At 41.5% G+C, this 15,681-nt stretch overlaps 4 protein-coding genes across 8 annotated transcripts; 1 reads left to right on the top strand and 3 right to left on the bottom strand.

Annotated features, from left to right (window-relative positions):
- Positions 1 to 1,792: 1,792 nt before the first annotated feature.
- batf3 (basic leucine zipper ATF-like transcription factor 3) lies at positions 1,793 to 3,860 on the bottom strand. The gene is made up of 4 exons (XM_014981383.2): positions 3,196 to 3,860; positions 3,020 to 3,124; positions 2,660 to 2,704; positions 1,793 to 2,105 (listed from the first exon to the last, which is right to left on the bottom strand). Exons 1-4 carry the CDS (start codon positions 3,259 to 3,261, stop codon positions 1,974 to 1,976), a joined length of 348 nt encoding a protein of 115 aa, XP_014836869.1. The 5' UTR covers positions 3,262 to 3,860; the 3' UTR covers positions 1,793 to 1,973.
- Positions 3,861 to 4,000: 140 nt separating this feature from the next.
- On the bottom strand, positions 4,001 to 7,513 carry nsl1 (NSL1 component of MIS12 kinetochore complex). Its single transcript, XM_088001763.1, has 6 exons — positions 7,325 to 7,513; positions 6,579 to 6,651; positions 6,381 to 6,511; positions 5,918 to 5,972; positions 4,834 to 4,901; positions 4,001 to 4,761 (listed from the first exon to the last, which is right to left on the bottom strand). The coding sequence occupies exons 1-6, from the start codon at positions 7,511 to 7,513 to the stop codon at positions 4,525 to 4,527; spliced, it is 753 nt and encodes a 250-aa protein (XP_087857889.1). The 3' UTR covers positions 4,001 to 4,524.
- Positions 7,428 to 13,467, top strand: tatdn3 (TatD DNase domain containing 3). Of its 5 annotated transcripts, none has more exons than XR_015761756.1 (11): positions 7,428 to 7,569; positions 9,161 to 9,193; positions 9,282 to 9,355; positions 9,530 to 9,608; positions 10,087 to 10,149; positions 10,955 to 11,064; positions 11,155 to 11,210; positions 11,291 to 11,403; positions 12,111 to 12,191; positions 12,306 to 12,404; positions 12,868 to 13,467. XR_015761756.1 is itself a non-coding variant. In XM_088001761.1 (11 exons), exons 1-10 carry the CDS (start codon positions 7,489 to 7,491, stop codon positions 12,397 to 12,399), a joined length of 822 nt encoding a protein of 273 aa, XP_087857887.1. In that variant the 5' UTR covers positions 7,428 to 7,488; the 3' UTR covers positions 12,400 to 12,404; positions 12,783 to 13,467. The 5 variants fall into 5 exon arrangements, 3 of the variants coding, with proteins under 3 accessions (XP_087857887.1, XP_087857888.1, XP_014836866.2); XR_015761755.1 differs by having other exon boundaries at positions 12,783 to 13,467; XM_088001761.1 differs by having other exon boundaries at positions 12,268 to 12,404; positions 12,783 to 13,467.
- Positions 13,465 to 13,758, bottom strand: spata45 (spermatogenesis associated 45). Its single transcript, XM_014981384.2, has one exon. It carries the CDS (start codon positions 13,756 to 13,758, stop codon positions 13,465 to 13,467), a length of 294 nt encoding a protein of 97 aa, XP_014836870.2.
- Between the last annotated feature and the right edge of the window lie 1,923 nt (positions 13,759 to 15,681).

The raw sequence follows: 15,681 nt of genomic DNA, 5'->3' as shown, positions 1-15,681 counted from the left end.
TTCCTGGATCATTTCCTCGGCTCTGCAGACAGACTCTGGTTCTGGTTCTGCTGGAGGTTTCTTGCTGTTAAATGGGAGATTTTTCTCTCCACTGTCACCACATACATGAGCATTTAACAAATATTCAGTTTGAATCTAGCTAAATGTTTAGCTCTAAACCAAATATTTAGCTAACAACTTAATATTCGGTTTTGAACATTTGGATGTTTACCGCTGTCACCTCATGCTTGCTCCACAAATCCAGGCTAAAGGGAGCAGTTTGTGAGGCTCAGATGGTTGTGATGGTTTTATTTATGATGGAAAGCAGCCTGTGTGTGTGACCTCTGACCTCCCAGAGGCCCAGTGCTGGCAGCGCCGGCGCTCTTCAGGAGAAATCCCTCCTCGGTTCTGCAGAAGGGCTGGAACGGCAGCAGGTGACGCAGCGCCCTGCTGGGAAAAGCTTCTTCTTCTACTGTTTTAATTCAAACGCAGTTTACTGCAAAGAGGCCAGATGTGAGGAAACTGTTTCAGTTGCAACATCAGGTTTCTTCATCAGACCAGATCCCAGAGTAAACATCCATCTAACCGATGCTTTTACTCTGAAGAGTCGCACATTTCAAACCGACAGCCAGAATCCTGGTTATTTAGCCTCTAATAATAGAAACATGGGTTTCATCACTTAGGTCACATGTTCACCAGGTTAACTAAAACCAAATATTTAGTTTGAAAGTAAATATCCAGCTCAGAGCTAAACATTTAGCTTGCTAACTGAATATCTTCAAACTAAATATTTAGATTTAAACTGAGTATTTAGCTAGTTAGCTAAATACTCAGTTTGGTTTTAAACATTGAGCTGACTAACTAAATACTGAGTTATTGACTAACCAGACTCCCATAAATCTAGACTTAAATCTGGTTTGCATGTAATTTCCTAATTCAGAAATCTAAAAATATAATTTTGATAAAAAATTGAACATATCTTGAATTTTTATTCCTTTTAGTCAGAATGTAAATATAGAAAAAATTAGTTGTCAGTCAGGATAGTCCAGAAACTAATTTTTAGATATGTGGACTGAAGCTGATTTTATGGTAAGACTGCTTGCCGTACAGCAGAACCACTGAGACCCATCAGGGTTTCTGCAGTTTCCACATTCACAGAAAAACTCACTGCTGTTTCTGCTGAAACTTCCCAACTTCTGGTCAGTGATGTCACAAAAAGACAAAGTAAGTACACCCTCACAGAGTTAATGGAAAATGAAATAAACCCCAACAGACACCAGACTGTAATTATTCATAAAATAAACACGAATAGAAATAATCATGTTTAAATAATCACTGCTCCTCTGAGGCTGAAGCAGCAGTGATTATTATTATTACAGGTGCTTTATATTAAAATATAAAATAAAGATTGAAAAAATATTAATAAAATGTTTTATTCAATTTTTAGAAAATCTTTTATAATTTTTAATTATTACATTTTGCAAACATAAATATTGATTATAGAAATAAACTGAATATTTTCAGACAGAAATCCTGATTCACCAACAAAACACATTTATCTCATTTTTTAATTTATTCATTAAAAATCAACAAAAATTTCCATTTACTGGAATATTATTAATGGATGATATCCACTGGATATCATCCATTATTTATTAATAATTAATATATATTTTTATTCAAATAGTAATATTTGAATAAAAACACTGAACATGGTGAGATGTTATTTTAAAAATTATATATTTATATTTAAATGAATATATTTAACTAAACAAAATTGAACCTAGATTCAACAGAAGAAAAATGTCCGGAATTTATTTATTCAATAACTTTTTATTGATCAATTAATTTATTTTTTATACATTCTGAAGATGTGTGATGACCCAGCAGAGTCCCGCCGCCTGCAAGCAGCTGATGGAGGATAAACGGCGCCCTCTGGCGGCAGGTCAGTTCATTATCTGGCAGCTGGATCCAGATGTGAAAGGTCACTGACCTCAGACTGAGCGAGCCGCGGCGTCAGGCTGCAGGCTGGAGGAGGCGAAGGAGCAATGCATGATGGGACAGAAAGGTTCATGAGCCCTGAGAGCCTCAGAGAGGAAGTTCTGCTCCTCAGAGAGAGAATCCACCTGGAGACGAAGATATAAATACGTCATCATAACATAAATAATGACAAAATAGTGAAAATAAGTAATAATAGATTATAAAATAAAGAACAATATAAATCAATAATAAAATAAGTTAACAGAAAAAAATGGTAGAAATAAATGTATAACAATAGTAAATGAGTAAAATAATTTAAGGGTTAGGGTTATAATAATAATAAATATATAAATAATATCAATAAAAAAATGTAATAGCAATATTTGAATAAAGACTAATTTAGAAAACATTGCAATAAATAGATTGTAATAAAGAAACAGATAATAAATAAATAATACTGATACATGAAAACATTTAAAAATAAAATATTAAAATCATTTGATACTAAATATGAATATTTCACCGTAAATGTAAAATATTTGATTCTTTTGGTTCATTTTAAAGCACATTTTTTATTCAAACTATACAGAAATGTTTCCTCTCAGCCAGAATAATTGATTAGTTTAATTGTTTGCAATTAAAGCAGAAATGAAACATTTCAGTGAAGACAGGAAGTAGTTTGTTGGCAGACAGGAAGTACCTCTCTCTTCAGCTTCCTGTTTCTTTGCTCCAGCAGCTCACAGGCCTGAAACCAGATACATTTAATGTTTTACAGTAAAAAACATTGAACATGTTCAACTTTGAGGTTTTAGTTCTGCTGTGAGAAACAACATCTGAACGGCTGCAAACATGAGGAAACAGATCTGACTTTGACTAGACCGCTGAATGTCTGAGTATCAGAGCGTTTTTTTCCCCCAATATTTTCTGTTTGGCGTTGAGAAGCGGTTGCTGTAATTTTTCTCAGCCACATGAATCTGCTTCCTGTCCTGACAGGAAGAGTCCTAAAGCCGCCAGAGGCCTGCAGGTCACAGAGGTCAGAGGTGAAAGGTCAAAGTCTGACCTGGTGCAGCTGGTCGGCCCTCTGCGTTTGTCTCTTGCGGCTCTTCTGTGCAGCCACTCGGTTCTTCTCCCTCCTCTTCATCCTCCGGCCTTCGTCCTTCACACCCTGAGCCAATCAGAGACCGTCAGCTCCTCCGGCCCCAGAACCGGGCCGGTGCGTTTCTACGGCGACCTTACCGTCCATCCGCCGCCCAGGTGAGCGGCCCGGCCCGGCTGCTGCTGCTGGCTGGACGGATCCGACATGTCGAGCGCTCAGAACGACGATCCGGAGCAGAAGGAGGCGCGGCGCGGTCTGGACCTGCAGCGGTTTCACATCACCTTTCACTTCCCAGGCTTCACTCTGGTTTCCAGAAGTCAGGTGACTGGGTGACCTCTGACCCCATAGGTGGGACGGTCCAGACTGCAGCAAGTCTATTCAGAGCCGATCCGGCTCCAGAACCGGGCCGATATTTTAGATTAACCTGTGAAGTTCAGCTCATTTAAAGGTGAAGAAAAACAAGGAAAATGTTTTTCTGCCACATCAGTGTTTAAAAAGTTTAATTATTAGAAACTGAAAAACCTGCAAAGTTCCTGGACCTTCTACTCAGGGGTGCACAAACTTTTGGTCACATATTTTGGAACCATTGAAATGTTAATAATCAGATTTAATCAGGAATCATAGATGCAGTTTTTGGTTATTGAAATAATTTTTATAAATATGAAAAAAATAAAACTGTCGTTTCTGAGCAACAAAACCAGATTTTCTTTTGTCTTGGAAAGTTTCCTTTTTCCAGTGAAAGTCTTTGGAAACTAACGGCTGCAGCTGTCCGAGTTTCTGTTGAATGAAGATTTATTTCCATTAAAATGTCGCCCTAATTATAAATAAAAAATCTGCATCATTTTTAATTCAGAAAAAATAAAATATCTAATAGAATATAATTTTTTTTAATGTAGCGCAAAACGAATGCTAATGTTATCCTAACCACTGAACGAACCGCTCTGCTTCACCATGACGCAGAAAATAGTTTTATTTTTGACTTTTATGAACAAACATGAAGAACGTAAAAAACAAACAAAACTGGGATTAATGTTCATTTGAATCCTGAAGGTTTGACCAGAAACCAGAAACCTGGAGCTGATCTGAACAGTTCCTGATCTGAACAGTTCCTGATCTGAACAGTTCCTGATCTCTGAACAGTTCCTGATCTCTGAACAGTTCCTGATCTGAACAGTTCCTGATCTCTGAACAGTTCCTGATCTGAACAGTTCCTGATCTGAACAGTTCCTGATCTCTGAACAGTTCCTGATCTGAACAGTTCCTGATCTCTGAACAGTTCCTGATCTGAACAGTTCCTGATCTGAACAGTTCCTGATCTCTGAACAGTTCCTGATCTGAACAGTTCCTGATCTGAACAGTTCCTGATCTCTGAACAGTTCCTGATCTGAACAGTTCCTGATCTGAACAGTTCCCGATCTGAACAGTTCCCGATCTGAACAGTTCCTGATCTCCGTGGTTTCCAGGAAGCGTTACTCTTCCTCCTCCTCGCTGCGCTCCGCCCCCTTGCTGTCGGCCTCGTAGCCCTGCGCCGCCGCCTCCTCCTCCACGGCTCTGTGGACGGGCTGCCGGCCCCTGGCGGCGCCCCCTGCAGGCGGCATGGCAGCGGAGCCCAGCACCTCCCTGTGGATCTGCAGCGATGCGGCGCTGGGCTTCAGGTTGAGGATCTCACAGAGTCCGGCCGCCTGCTGCTGCAGCGCGTCGATGGACTGCAGACACAGACACACCGTGAGGCCTGCGCAGGCGGCTGCAGCACGCAGACGACCTGCAGACGACCTTACCTTTATCACCTGGATGGCCTGCCTCACCATGCCGGGAGCCGCAGCAGACACGTCGCTCATGATGCTCTCTGGAGGAAACGGAGCGACCGGTGAGCAGCGGCTAACAGTTTATCATCCTCTGATGATCAGTGGATTATTAGATTAAAATTAATTTAATCAGTTAACTAGCATCGTCCGTTTAGCTTTTACTTTAGTGTTGCAGTTTGGCCACCAACCAGCAGAGGGCACCGCTGGTCATCCTTAAACTACAGAAGAGGATTGAGAAAAAAAATCTCAATTTCTTTTAATCTTCTGAGAGAAGAAATAATTCAGAATTCTGTTTTTTCAATCCTTTTCCAGTTGATACAGAAATAAGGATGGTGGCGCCATCCCAAACAGAATCTTTACTTTATACGGTTCTGTTTGAAAATATAAATATTCAACAAGCTCCTTAAGTTTAATGATGATTTTGGGTTTTTTAATGGATCGTGTTTTGAAAACTTTTGTCCTTCATGTTGTGGTCGACGGTCGCGTCTGACTTTGTTAATTAATAAGATTAATTAACTGTGTGACCTCTGACCCAACACACTGTCATCTGATGCATTTGACTCCTGCAAATAAACCTTTTTTTTGTTGCTTAGCGTTGCCACGGCAACCTGCACCTACATCCGTTTCCTCTGCGTCCTGAAAAAGGTGAAGAAGAAGAAGTGCTGAAACATTTCAGGATTTCACTTCAGCAGCAGAGAAACTTTCACATCTCTGCTGCTCCGAGTTCTTCCTTCCTGGTGGAGCGGCTGCTCGGTCAGCTGGACATAATCTGCCCGGCAACAAGGCCGGCCTGTTTGAGGTCAGTTTGTTACAATTATGACAGGATATCTGCTTTGTCTCGTTTCTATTTTTTAGCCAAAAAGTTAAAAAACTGAGTCACTTTGTAAAGATTGACAGAGAACGCCCTCTGCTGGTGGAACAGTGAATTATCGAGACATTTCCCCTCAGAACGAAGAAACAAGAACAAATTTTCCTGTCACCTGTCTGAGATGTTTATTTTTCAAGCTTTGTTAAAACAACCAAAGATCAGAAAGTAGATTCAGGAAGTCTAACTGACCTAGATCTGGATCTCTGAGCAGCTCTGCAGGCTGGACTGACGTCTCATACAAACCCTGAAACACAGACAGGAAGAGTTCAGCAGCACCTTCAGTTCACCAAAATAATTTAACACATAAAAATCTGATTTTATCTTCTGGTTACCTATAAAACAGCCTTAATGGTTATTTTAGAGATACTTGCTGGTTACTTTCCGGAAACAGTTTCTGCTGTAAAACCTGGTGCTAACTGTAACTTCCTGGTTTTTTCCCATAATTCTCATGTTTTCCTTTCGAGGCTTACAGAGTGTTTTAAGTGTCAGGCTGTAATTTGAACCGTGTGGTAATTCAGGAACTCACAGCCTGGTCCCTGAACGCACCACTGAGTTCTGCTCTGTAAGCCCAAAGAAAACAACCTGCAGGTTCCTCTAAGGTTCTCTGACATGTCGGCTTGTTGGCTGAACGGATCAGTCCATGTGAACCGACCAGGACTTTCCGCTCGGCCTTCAGGGCGTGAACCACATGGGGAAGGATCCGTTTGGGGTAGGAGTGGCGCCTCCAGGCGGTGTCCAGGATGCTGTCGTCCAGGAGGCTCTCCAGATCCAACGCCTCTTCATCTGAGGAGGACATCCGTGTTAAACGCAGAGGAACCAGAACCGGACCGGCGGGACGGACAGGAAGTACCTTCCAGGTCTGGAGCCTCGTCCCACGGCTGTCCGTCCACCAACACGTTGAGCCTCACAGCAGCTTCAAAGTTCTGCAGAGATCCACAAATATTCAGACACAAAGCCTGACAACCGGGAAAAACCGGATTCATGAATGAGAGGCTGAGGAGGATCTTAGAAAGAAACCATGAGAGGAAACGACAACGCTCCGCTGACTGGTCCCATCACAGCTTTGGGCAGAAAACTCATCAATTTGATCTGAAGGAAACATTTTTATGCTCTTTTTTATATTTCTTGTTGGTAATTTTTTTCAGGCAAAACTTTACAACAATTTCTCAGCAGGATTGGTAGAACCGAACTAGAACCGAACCCTGGATACACAGGGTTCGGTTCTAGTTAATAACAAGGCCAAAATTTAGGTTTGGCATCAAACGGAAACAAAACCAAACCCTTCCTACTCTCAGAAGAAATTAAATCGTTCATTCTGGTATTTGGTGGTTATTGATTTAATTAATTTAAAAACTGGAGAACCGTGTTTCATGGGAATTCTTCCAGGTTTGGAATCTGGAAACATTGTTCTACCAATTTGTTAGAATTTCGAAGAAAATTAACTATTAAATATCCGTTTTCTTGATCGGATTTGGTGCCGAATATTAGCAGCAACAGATGCGGAGTTTTTCCAGAACCGACCAGTTTGAATCCTGCTAGATAAATCTGGATAAACCGCAGTGGAGCTTAAAGTCAGCAGAAAGCAGCGGGACTCACGGCCAGCAGCTCCTGCACTAAAACCCTTCGGCTGTCCTCGGAAATGTCCGGCTGTCCGTCCAGAGCTCTCCGTAAAAGCTCGCAGCATCGGCTCATCCGCTCGGTGGTTTTCCTCTTGGATGTCAGCTGAACTCTGAATTCCTGCTCTGGGTCTTCATGCCGACATGTTTGGATCGGAAAAGACTCCATCTTTGCCGCCCGATCTGTTTGTTTTCAGGTTGAGTTCCGCCGCCAACCGGAAGTCGGTATGTTGTGCTTCCTGTTAGCTGTTAGCCGTTAGCTGTGTGGTGTTTACATCTTGCTTTGTGGCGGCTTTTTCTTCATAAAAACTCAAATTTTCTCCTGTTGTAATGGATTATGGCTTCGTTGACTGTCACTGTCACATATCAGCCCCTGAGTTCCAGCAGGTAAGGCCCAACATACGTCAGTTTTCTGGAAAATATAAAATAATAGCCCAAAATGCGGAGAAAAGTTTTCATTTTAGTACTGGAAACAGAGAAGAGCATAGAAAATATTTACATGATTTCCTCCCTCTTTGTCCAAATCTTCCATTCTCTTGTTATTTTTCCATTTCAATATTTAGTCTCTTTAATTCAAGCTAAATTTGACCCTTAACGTCTGAATTTATATCAAAGTGTACAAAAATACATAGCATGTCTTTTTGTGCCAATCAGATGAGAAAGTAATTAGAAATTATGAATTTGAATATTGCACCTCCATAAGTGTTAGCAGGTACATGAATGATGCTAATTAGATCCTCCAGACATAAAGGAATGAAACAGATCATTATATTTCAAATACAGCGAAATTCTGTAACTTTTCTTTGCTACACAGCCAATGAGCTCCTAAACCCTTTCTGCAATATGAAATCAGTTTTATAAATTTAATTTCAACATAAATTTGAACAATCATTGATTTTCAGTTTAAATGCAGCTAAATACTGAAGGATCACTTCACTGTTCTAGAAACTTTGGTCTCCTGTTTCATGATAAAATGTATTGTTTACTTGTGTACATATTTTTTACATCATTATTTATCTATTGTGTTTTGCAATCCAGATAAATTACTTGATTTAAAGTTGCATAATCAAAGTACATACACAGAATTTACTATTTCTGTAATTATACCTACATTTTACATATCACTTGTTAATACTAAATAAAATAAACTGTAATACTATTAATACACTTCCACTCTTTAGCTGCCTAGTGTCACCAAAAAGCATCATGAAGCTAATAAGTAATAATTTGTAGAATTTTGACTAAATGTTGTTTAATTTAAGACACTTGTGAGCGTAAATATATATATACTTTATTGCGCATTGAGCAGGATTCACTGCCCTTTGTTCACTTCAGCTTCCATGAAAAGCTTGTAATTCACACTTCAGCCACTAGATGGTGACAAAGCACCGTTTGTTTATTTACTCATCTCATCTAAGCTAATTAAGTTCACTAGTCCATCTGGATCATTTTTGTGATTTTTAGAAAACTAAGTTTCGAAAAATCTGGAATGTCTACATGTAAAGTGTGTTTTAATCCTTTCACTTTAATAATCTGGAGAATCTTTGACTAGGCCATTCCAGCACATAAATCTGCTCTGATCTAAACCAACCCCCTCATGTTAATTTCTGGTTTATTTGGAAGTTATGATGGAATAACTTTTGTTTTAAATAACTTCTGTAACTTCTGTTTGCGTTTGGTTCATCCTTCTGGGCCAGCATCCGGTTCCCAGTTCCTGGTTCTGTTTGTGTTCTGTTGGTCGTAACTGGACCAAATGTGGAAAGGTCAGCGCGGTCTGAAGACTTCAGATCTCAGCCGTCTCTTTTCTCTTCTGCAGGATCTTCCGGATGTGATCCACAGAACCAGGCAGGTAAAAACTCCTCATCAAGAACCACATCATAACTGTCCTTTGCGATTACTTTGACTACACCAAACCAACGGAACCTCCTTGTGTTCAGGTCGGGGTAAAGACTCTGGTGGCCGTCACAGAGGAAGTGGAGGAATTCTCCAGAGTTCTCCGTCTGCAGGAAAGGTCGGCGCTCCAGGATTCATGTTACAGAAACCTTCCGACCCGAAGGAGGTTCTGGTTTCCAGTCCAGCGGCTCTGAGCACCAGAACATAAACAAACTGTAGTTTAAAGTACAGGCAGGTCTCATGTTGTCAGGATTCCTCCCAGCTGGTCGTCACCTCCTGTTCGTTCCCACAGATATCCGGACCTGGTGGCTCCGTGTCTGGGGCTGCACCCCCTGCAGGCCGCCGGGGGTCAGCGCAGCGTCCGGCCTCAGGTAACAACAACCTTCACTTCTGCTTTATTGACTTTGAAGATCCGTGGAGCGTATCGGTGTCGGGACGCCTCGGCGGGAGGAAAACCCGGACCGGAGCGCCTGCTGGGAACTCTGCTTGTTCTTTAAGGGATTCGGGAACGCCACGCTCCGACCGACTCTGAGGGGGAAAGACTGGGCTTTATTCACTGAAAATCAGCAAATTTAGTCCCTTATGATTAAAAAGCAAAAAATAATTTATTGTATTATTTAGAAATTAGTTAATAGATTAAATTATTTCCATCCATCCATCATGAAGGACTAACCTAGTTACCATCTTCTCTTCATCCCATAAATGTTTGTTTCTGTTTCTTTAATCAAACTCAGAGTCGTCTAAAGTTTTCTGTGAAATCTTCTCATCGTCTCGTTCAGTTTTATGCTCAGAGGAAAACTTTGTTTTCTGAATCAAATCTTTTTACTGATGATGTTTTATTTCCATCAGGACCTGGAAGAAGCTCTGCCTCTTTTTTACAGCCACAGAGAACGACTGGTCGCCATTGGAGAGGTGAACGCCGCTCTGATGTCACTCTGATGTCACTCTGATGTCACTCTGATGTCACTCTGATCTCCGACTAGTTTAATAGGAAAAGGCCCATATTTTACTTTAAGTCTTTTAAAGATAATGGCTTTTGTCTCTGGTGATTAGTCATTTATCCATATGATTTTTCTAGAAGTGAAATTTGGTTATTTCAGAGGCTGACTAGTGTGATGCAGTGGTCCGATTCAACCAGCAGGGGGAGTCTAGCGCCAGCTGCAGGAACTTCCTCCTCAGAAAGCCGCTGGAGCAGAAGCACCGTGTCCGGCTCCTTCTTACACTTCTGCCCTTCTTCAGGGCTTTTACAGAACGAGTTACTCTAAACTTCATCCTCTAATCATCGTCTGTAAAATTAATATTTCCAGGACCAAAAACAGGAAGTTTTGTCTTTTGTTCCTGAAGTTGGAAGAGGTTCTGGTCCGTTTCCTGTTTGGTTCTGGAGGTAAACTTGTTCTGGTCCGAGGTTCTGACAGAAGTGTGAAGCAGAGCGTCATCAGCGTCCGCAGTGATCCGGAGCGGATTTTAATTGAGTCCAGATAGTTTTGGGAAAACATTTATTCCTGACCTCATTTCTTATTCTGACATAAAAGTTACTAATCAGGAATGTTTCAGTTTTCCGGATCAGGAATGTTTCAGTTTTCCGGATCAGGAATTTTTCAGTTTTCCAGATCAGGAATGTTTTAGTTTTCCGGATCAGGAATGTTTTAGTTTTCCGGATCAGGAATTTTTCAGTTTTCCGGATCAGGAATGTTTCAGTTTCCTGCTCTGGCTCCAGATCGGGTTGGATTTCACGCCGTGGTGCGCTCCGACCCAGCAGGACAGAGACGACCAGATGAAGGTCTTCATCAGACAGCTGGACGTCGCCATGGAGATGGACCTACCTGTGTGAGCTCAGCTAACTGATGACATCATCACTCCATAAAAGGTCGCTCATCGCTGTAGTCTAACCGGGCCAATGATTGGCTGTCTCTACAGGAACGTCCACTCCCGCTCTGCAGCCAAAGTCACCATAGACACCATGAGACGGCGAGGTGAGTGTCTCTGTCCCGCTTCAGGACAGATGTCTCCGGACGCAGGGAGATGTCCGTCCTCTCACTCCGTCTCCCTGCAGGGATCAGCAGAGCTCTGCTGCATAACTTCTCTGGGAAGCCGGCGGCAGCTATGGAGGCTGTGGAGGCCGGATTCTTCTTCTCCTTCCCTCCTGCTGTCTGCAGGAACCAGCAGGTAAGACGGGTCACCATGTCCACCAACATCTGGTGGACAGGAAAAGTTCTACCTTGTACCATGGAGGTCCACAGATCCAAACCAAAATGAAATGATGTGGATATGAGCTGCCCAATAATACAGTTGGAAGTTTGGAAATGACAATCCGCCGCTGAATTTTCATCTATGAAGTGTGGATTTGTGGACTTGTGGACGGTTTTCCACGCCGCAGGAAGCAGAGCTGACTTGATCCAACGTTTTGAAAAAATGCTTTGGCAGAAAAAGTGGGAGACAGTTGAACAAGAATAGGAATTTGGGTAAAATGTTCATTTTAAATGAATTAATTCTACCGATAAGCAAGAGAGGGAAATTATTCCGTCTTTGGAGGTCCAAATTAATTTCAGAAATTAACGGCAAAAGATTAGCTGTGAAGGAGCTTAAAGGCACGCGAAGCCAGAGGTGTGAAAACTTCAGCATTCGCTTTTAGCAATAGTTACTCTATAACCTGAAAAGGTTCCAAATCTCTGAAAAGCAGATAAAATTGACCCCTTAAACATCGAATCCACGCTGGCCTTTGGTTCTCCGTTCTCCCTGAAATGTTTCAGGTTTTCAGAACCAGAAATTCTGTTTCTTTAGCATCAGAATAACTGAGATGTTTCCTTCACTGAGAAGCAGTCGGAGTAAACGGCTTGGCTCCAGCGAGTGACCAGATGTTGACGTTCTGACAGAGAGACCGGCTGATCCAGCGGATCCCTCTGGATCACATCTGCCTGGAGACGGACGCTCCGGCCCTCGGCCTCCACAGGAACGTGAGTCAGTCGCCGCCGTCCCTCAGGGACAGACGCTGAGACGACCGTCCTCCTTCTGTCCCCGTCTGCTTGACAGGAGAGGAACGAGCCGGCTAACATCACCCTGTCCTGCAGCTACATTGCTAAGGTCAAAGGTCAGACACCAGAAACGGTCCGGGAGGTCACGACTCAGAATGCCTACAGGCTGTTCAGCAGAGCCAGCAGATAATCAGAGTAAATATCATAATATACTTATTAAATAACTTTGCTTTTTATTTATCGTTTAGCCCAGTGGTGTCCAAAGTGGGTCCTGGAGGCCCGGCGTCCTGCATGTTCTAGTTCTCCCCCTAGTGGTGGCATCAACCTTTTCAGCATGTCAATGTCCTGCTTAGGCCTCTAATGAGCCACCGTTTGATGCAGGTGTGTTAAGGTGAGACTAAAACTTGCAGGATGCCGGGCCTCCAGGACCCACTGTGGACCCCCCTGATTTAGCCAAAAAGCTGGAAAACTTTCATCTGAGACGGAACAAAAGTTGATTAAAAATGTTTCCTGAGATAAAGTTCAGTTTCCATCTCTGTTTTAACTTATTTTTTAATTTTCTTTCATTTCCAGCAAACCCTGAGGAACACCATGCTGCTCAGCGTGGATTTCATTTCAGTTTTAATACATGTAGAAATATCATTTCCTTTTGCGCTAGGTGGACTTTACAGAAGCAGTCTTCAGTCAGAGGCCTCTTTGGATTGCTTACACGACTGACTGCTACAGGAGACCCTGGGTTCTGGTCGTTCTGTTTGCACCAAGTGGCATTTATCTGAAAATGAAGCAAAGGAAAAATAAACAGAGGAATAGGTGACATGTTTTTTTATTTTTATTGTTAAAACTGATGAGCAGGAAATTAAATTCTAAATAAATTTAAATAAACACATTTAAAAATTATTAGAAATGTGAAGTTTGTTAAAATTGGTTTGTTTATTCTTCAAACTCATTTTGCTTAGTCAAAGTCATTTTCTCCAGACCTATATTTGAGATAAAAATTATTTTGCCAGTTAGTGGTTGCCATAGTAACCAGTAACCTGTTGCTGTCTGTAACTGTAGTATGTATCAGGATTAGCTTTGTGTTTTGTTACCAGTATTATACAAAGTATTACATTTTGACATATTTTAGACATTTAATTTCAGGGTTTCATGGGTAATTTCGCCTTGTTTTGTAAAAGTTTTTAACTTCACTGGGTTGGTTTCTGGTGAGCAAATCCAATAACCAATCAGGGAATAAAGTAACGGATTGTGTGTCATCTTATTCAAACGTCACTGTCTGTGGTTCTGCCTGCACATGAAACTCCTTACAGCTCTGGTCGAAGTGCTTCCGCTCCGGTAGTTTCACCGGGAGCCGCCATTGGATGCAGGCCGCCCTGCGCTGCTGTCCGCCGGTCAGCGCGTTCAGCAGCGCCCCGCTGGTCCTCAGGTGGTTCCGGTAGTGCCTTCGCTCGGCCCGCTCCCAGAACTCCCGGGGGTCTGATTCCACCCGACACCAGGTCTCCGCCCGCATGTTCGGCTCCAGCAGAACCCGCTCCCCCTCAGAGCCGGACATCTTTCCTTCCCCGTGTCCGGTATTAAATAAATAATCCCCAATGGTTCAGTTTGTGTTGCTAACTGCGTTGGCATGGCAACGGGAGACGTCGTCCTGTTCCTAGCGTTCCAAAGATCATTCATGCAGAAAGATGTTCTACTCCGAAGATTTTTTTCGCTGTGACGTTTCCATAGCAGCCTCCCGCTTCTTTATTTTATTCGTACGATGAGTCACTCAGGCTTAAATAAAAAAAACGGAGCAGTTCCGCTTTTAATTTGATGTATGATTATCATGAATTCGTACGGTTAATTTTTTATTCAACAATATATTTTTCATAAGTTTTAGCCAATTGTATCGCTCTGATGTATTTTACACAACTGTTTTCTGTTCTCTGTTGATCTGAAAAATAAAAAAATGCAGCTCCAACTTTTAAAAAAAAGTTAATTACATGTGATCAAATTAAGTTTTTCAAAACTTAATTTATCTACGTTTTAACATGACAACTTAATAAACTTAATATATTTACTTGGATAAATTTAATTTGATTAGTTCTAACAAATTAACTTGTTTTTTAAGTTGGATCACCTGTTTCCTTTTTTCAGTGTATGATGGGAAAAGAACGGACCTCAAACCAACTCATACCTCATCCACTGTATCGATGCTGTTTGTAGTTTTTTATTTTAAATTATATTTTCAGTCATAAATGACTGACAGGAGAAACTATCATTTAACTCAGAGTTTCTCCATCCTGGTCCTCAGGCCTCCCTGTCCTCCATGTTTCAGGTGTTTCCCTTCTGCCACCTGAATTGCATCTCTGGGTGATTAACAGGATCTGCAGCTCCTGATGGTCCTGCAGTCATTTGATCAGCTGTTCTGGAACAGAGGCTCATCTAGAACATGCAGAGCAGGGGGGCTGAGGACCAGGTGGAGACACTGATTTAAAATGAGCAAGTCTGAGCCCTCCTGTTTAACTCGATGAAAACCAGAGACAATGAAAACATTCATCTGAACACGAAGAAGGATTCTGTGGTTCTGTCCAAACCGGTCCAGCAATGCGTCAGAAGGCAGCTCGTTTGTTTTTATTGTAAATATGACGATTATCTTGTCTGCCCAAATGGTTGGCACATGACCACAAACTAAACCAGAGGCTCAAGAGCAACACTCGGTTGTTTCTGGGTTAGGTTTGCTGACAGTCCCTGTTTAAAATGAGAATCAGCTGTTTCCTGTACTGATGTTGATGACTGACAAAATCTTTTTAAGCCAAATTTATTTTGACGAATTCAGAAAGTAAATATGCTTGTTGTGGAATCCATGAGGGCAAGAAATGTGAGTTCATACATTTCTACCAAACGATGAATGAGTTTGTGTCATCGATTAGTGTTCAGGTGCAGCAGGTGAACACGGCGTGGAGGAGGAACCCTCCGGGTCACTCTGGGATTAGGATTAGAGCAGATGATGGGGCTGGGCATATGGGAGGGCTAATTGGAGCTAATACAGCAAAATCCCTTTGTCATCATCCAGGTTTAAACAAGATGCATTTAGAAAATGTAAAGTTTTCTGGATCTGAGAGCTTTATTTTGAAAGGTCAACACAATCAAAGCTTAAGGGCTGGTTTTGTTTGTGAAGCTAAACTTAAATGTGCAATAATTGCTTTATTCAGGCAGGAGGAAACTTCTGGTTTTGGTCTCATTTACCAACAAATTGAAATTATATTAGAAGATAAATTGTCCCAGAAGTTATTGCAATAATATTTTTTTTGATGATTTTCAATTAATATGTTAATGCCATAATAAACAAGACCAATAAACTATTAACATAATGAACATTTAACACTGGAACTGGAAGACATTTTAAATATCCCAAATAATAATAAAAGATAAAACAAATAAAGGAGTACATGTAAAAAAAGGGCTGGTTGACACATAAAACACCAGACTGAAGACT

The sequence above is a fragment of the Poecilia mexicana genome, unplaced genomic scaffold, assembly GCF_051168715.1.
Source record: "Poecilia mexicana isolate PSO_F unplaced genomic scaffold, ASM5116871v1 scaffold_21, whole genome shotgun sequence".
Classification (NCBI taxonomy): Eukaryota; Metazoa; Chordata; class Actinopteri; order Cyprinodontiformes; family Poeciliidae; genus Poecilia; species Poecilia mexicana.
This window is presented reverse-complemented; position numbering and strand designations above follow the sequence as displayed.

What these genes read in the sequence shown, in the direction of transcription:
- nsl1 (XM_088001763.1), bottom strand. Translation starts at nt 7,513, where the DNA reads ATGGAGTCTTTTCCGATCCAAACATGTCGGCATGAAGACCCAGAGCAG. An exon ending in CGAGGCTCCAGACCTGGAAG is followed by an intron (nt 6,512 to 6,578) that starts GTACTTCCTGTC and finishes TGTCCTCCTCAG; the next exon opens with ATGAAGAGGCGTTGGATCTG. An exon ending in AGGCCGAGCGGAAAGTCCTG is followed by an intron (nt 5,973 to 6,380) that starts GTCGGTTCACAT and finishes TCTGTGTTTCAG; the next exon opens with GGTTTGTATGAGACGTCAGT.
- spata45 (XM_014981384.2), bottom strand. Translation starts at nt 13,758, where the DNA reads ATGTCCGGCTCTGAGGGGGAGCGGGTTCTGCTGGAGCCGAACATGCGG.
- batf3 (XM_014981383.2), bottom strand. Translation starts at nt 3,261, where the DNA reads ATGTCGGATCCGTCCAGCCAGCAGCAGCAGCCGGGCCGGGCCGCTCAC. An exon ending in GGGCCGACCAGCTGCACCAG is followed by an intron (nt 2,705 to 3,019) that starts GTCAGACTTTGA and finishes ATCTGGTTTCAG; the next exon opens with GCCTGTGAGCTGCTGGAGCA. An exon ending in ACAGGAAGCTGAAGAGAGAG is followed by an intron (nt 2,106 to 2,659) that starts GTACTTCCTGTC and finishes CTTCGTCTCCAG; the next exon opens with GTGGATTCTCTCTCTGAGGA.
- tatdn3 (XM_088001761.1), top strand. Translation starts at nt 7,489, where the DNA reads ATGTTTGGATCGGAAAAGACTCCATCTTTGCCGCCCGATCTGTTTGTT. An exon ending in CCGCCGCCAACCGGAAGTCG is followed by an intron (nt 7,570 to 9,160) that starts GTATGTTGTGCT and finishes TCTCTTCTGCAG; the next exon opens with GATCTTCCGGATGTGATCCA. An exon ending in CTGTCTGCAGGAACCAGCAG is followed by an intron (nt 11,404 to 12,110) that starts GTAAGACGGGTC and finishes ACGTTCTGACAG; the next exon opens with AGAGACCGGCTGATCCAGCG.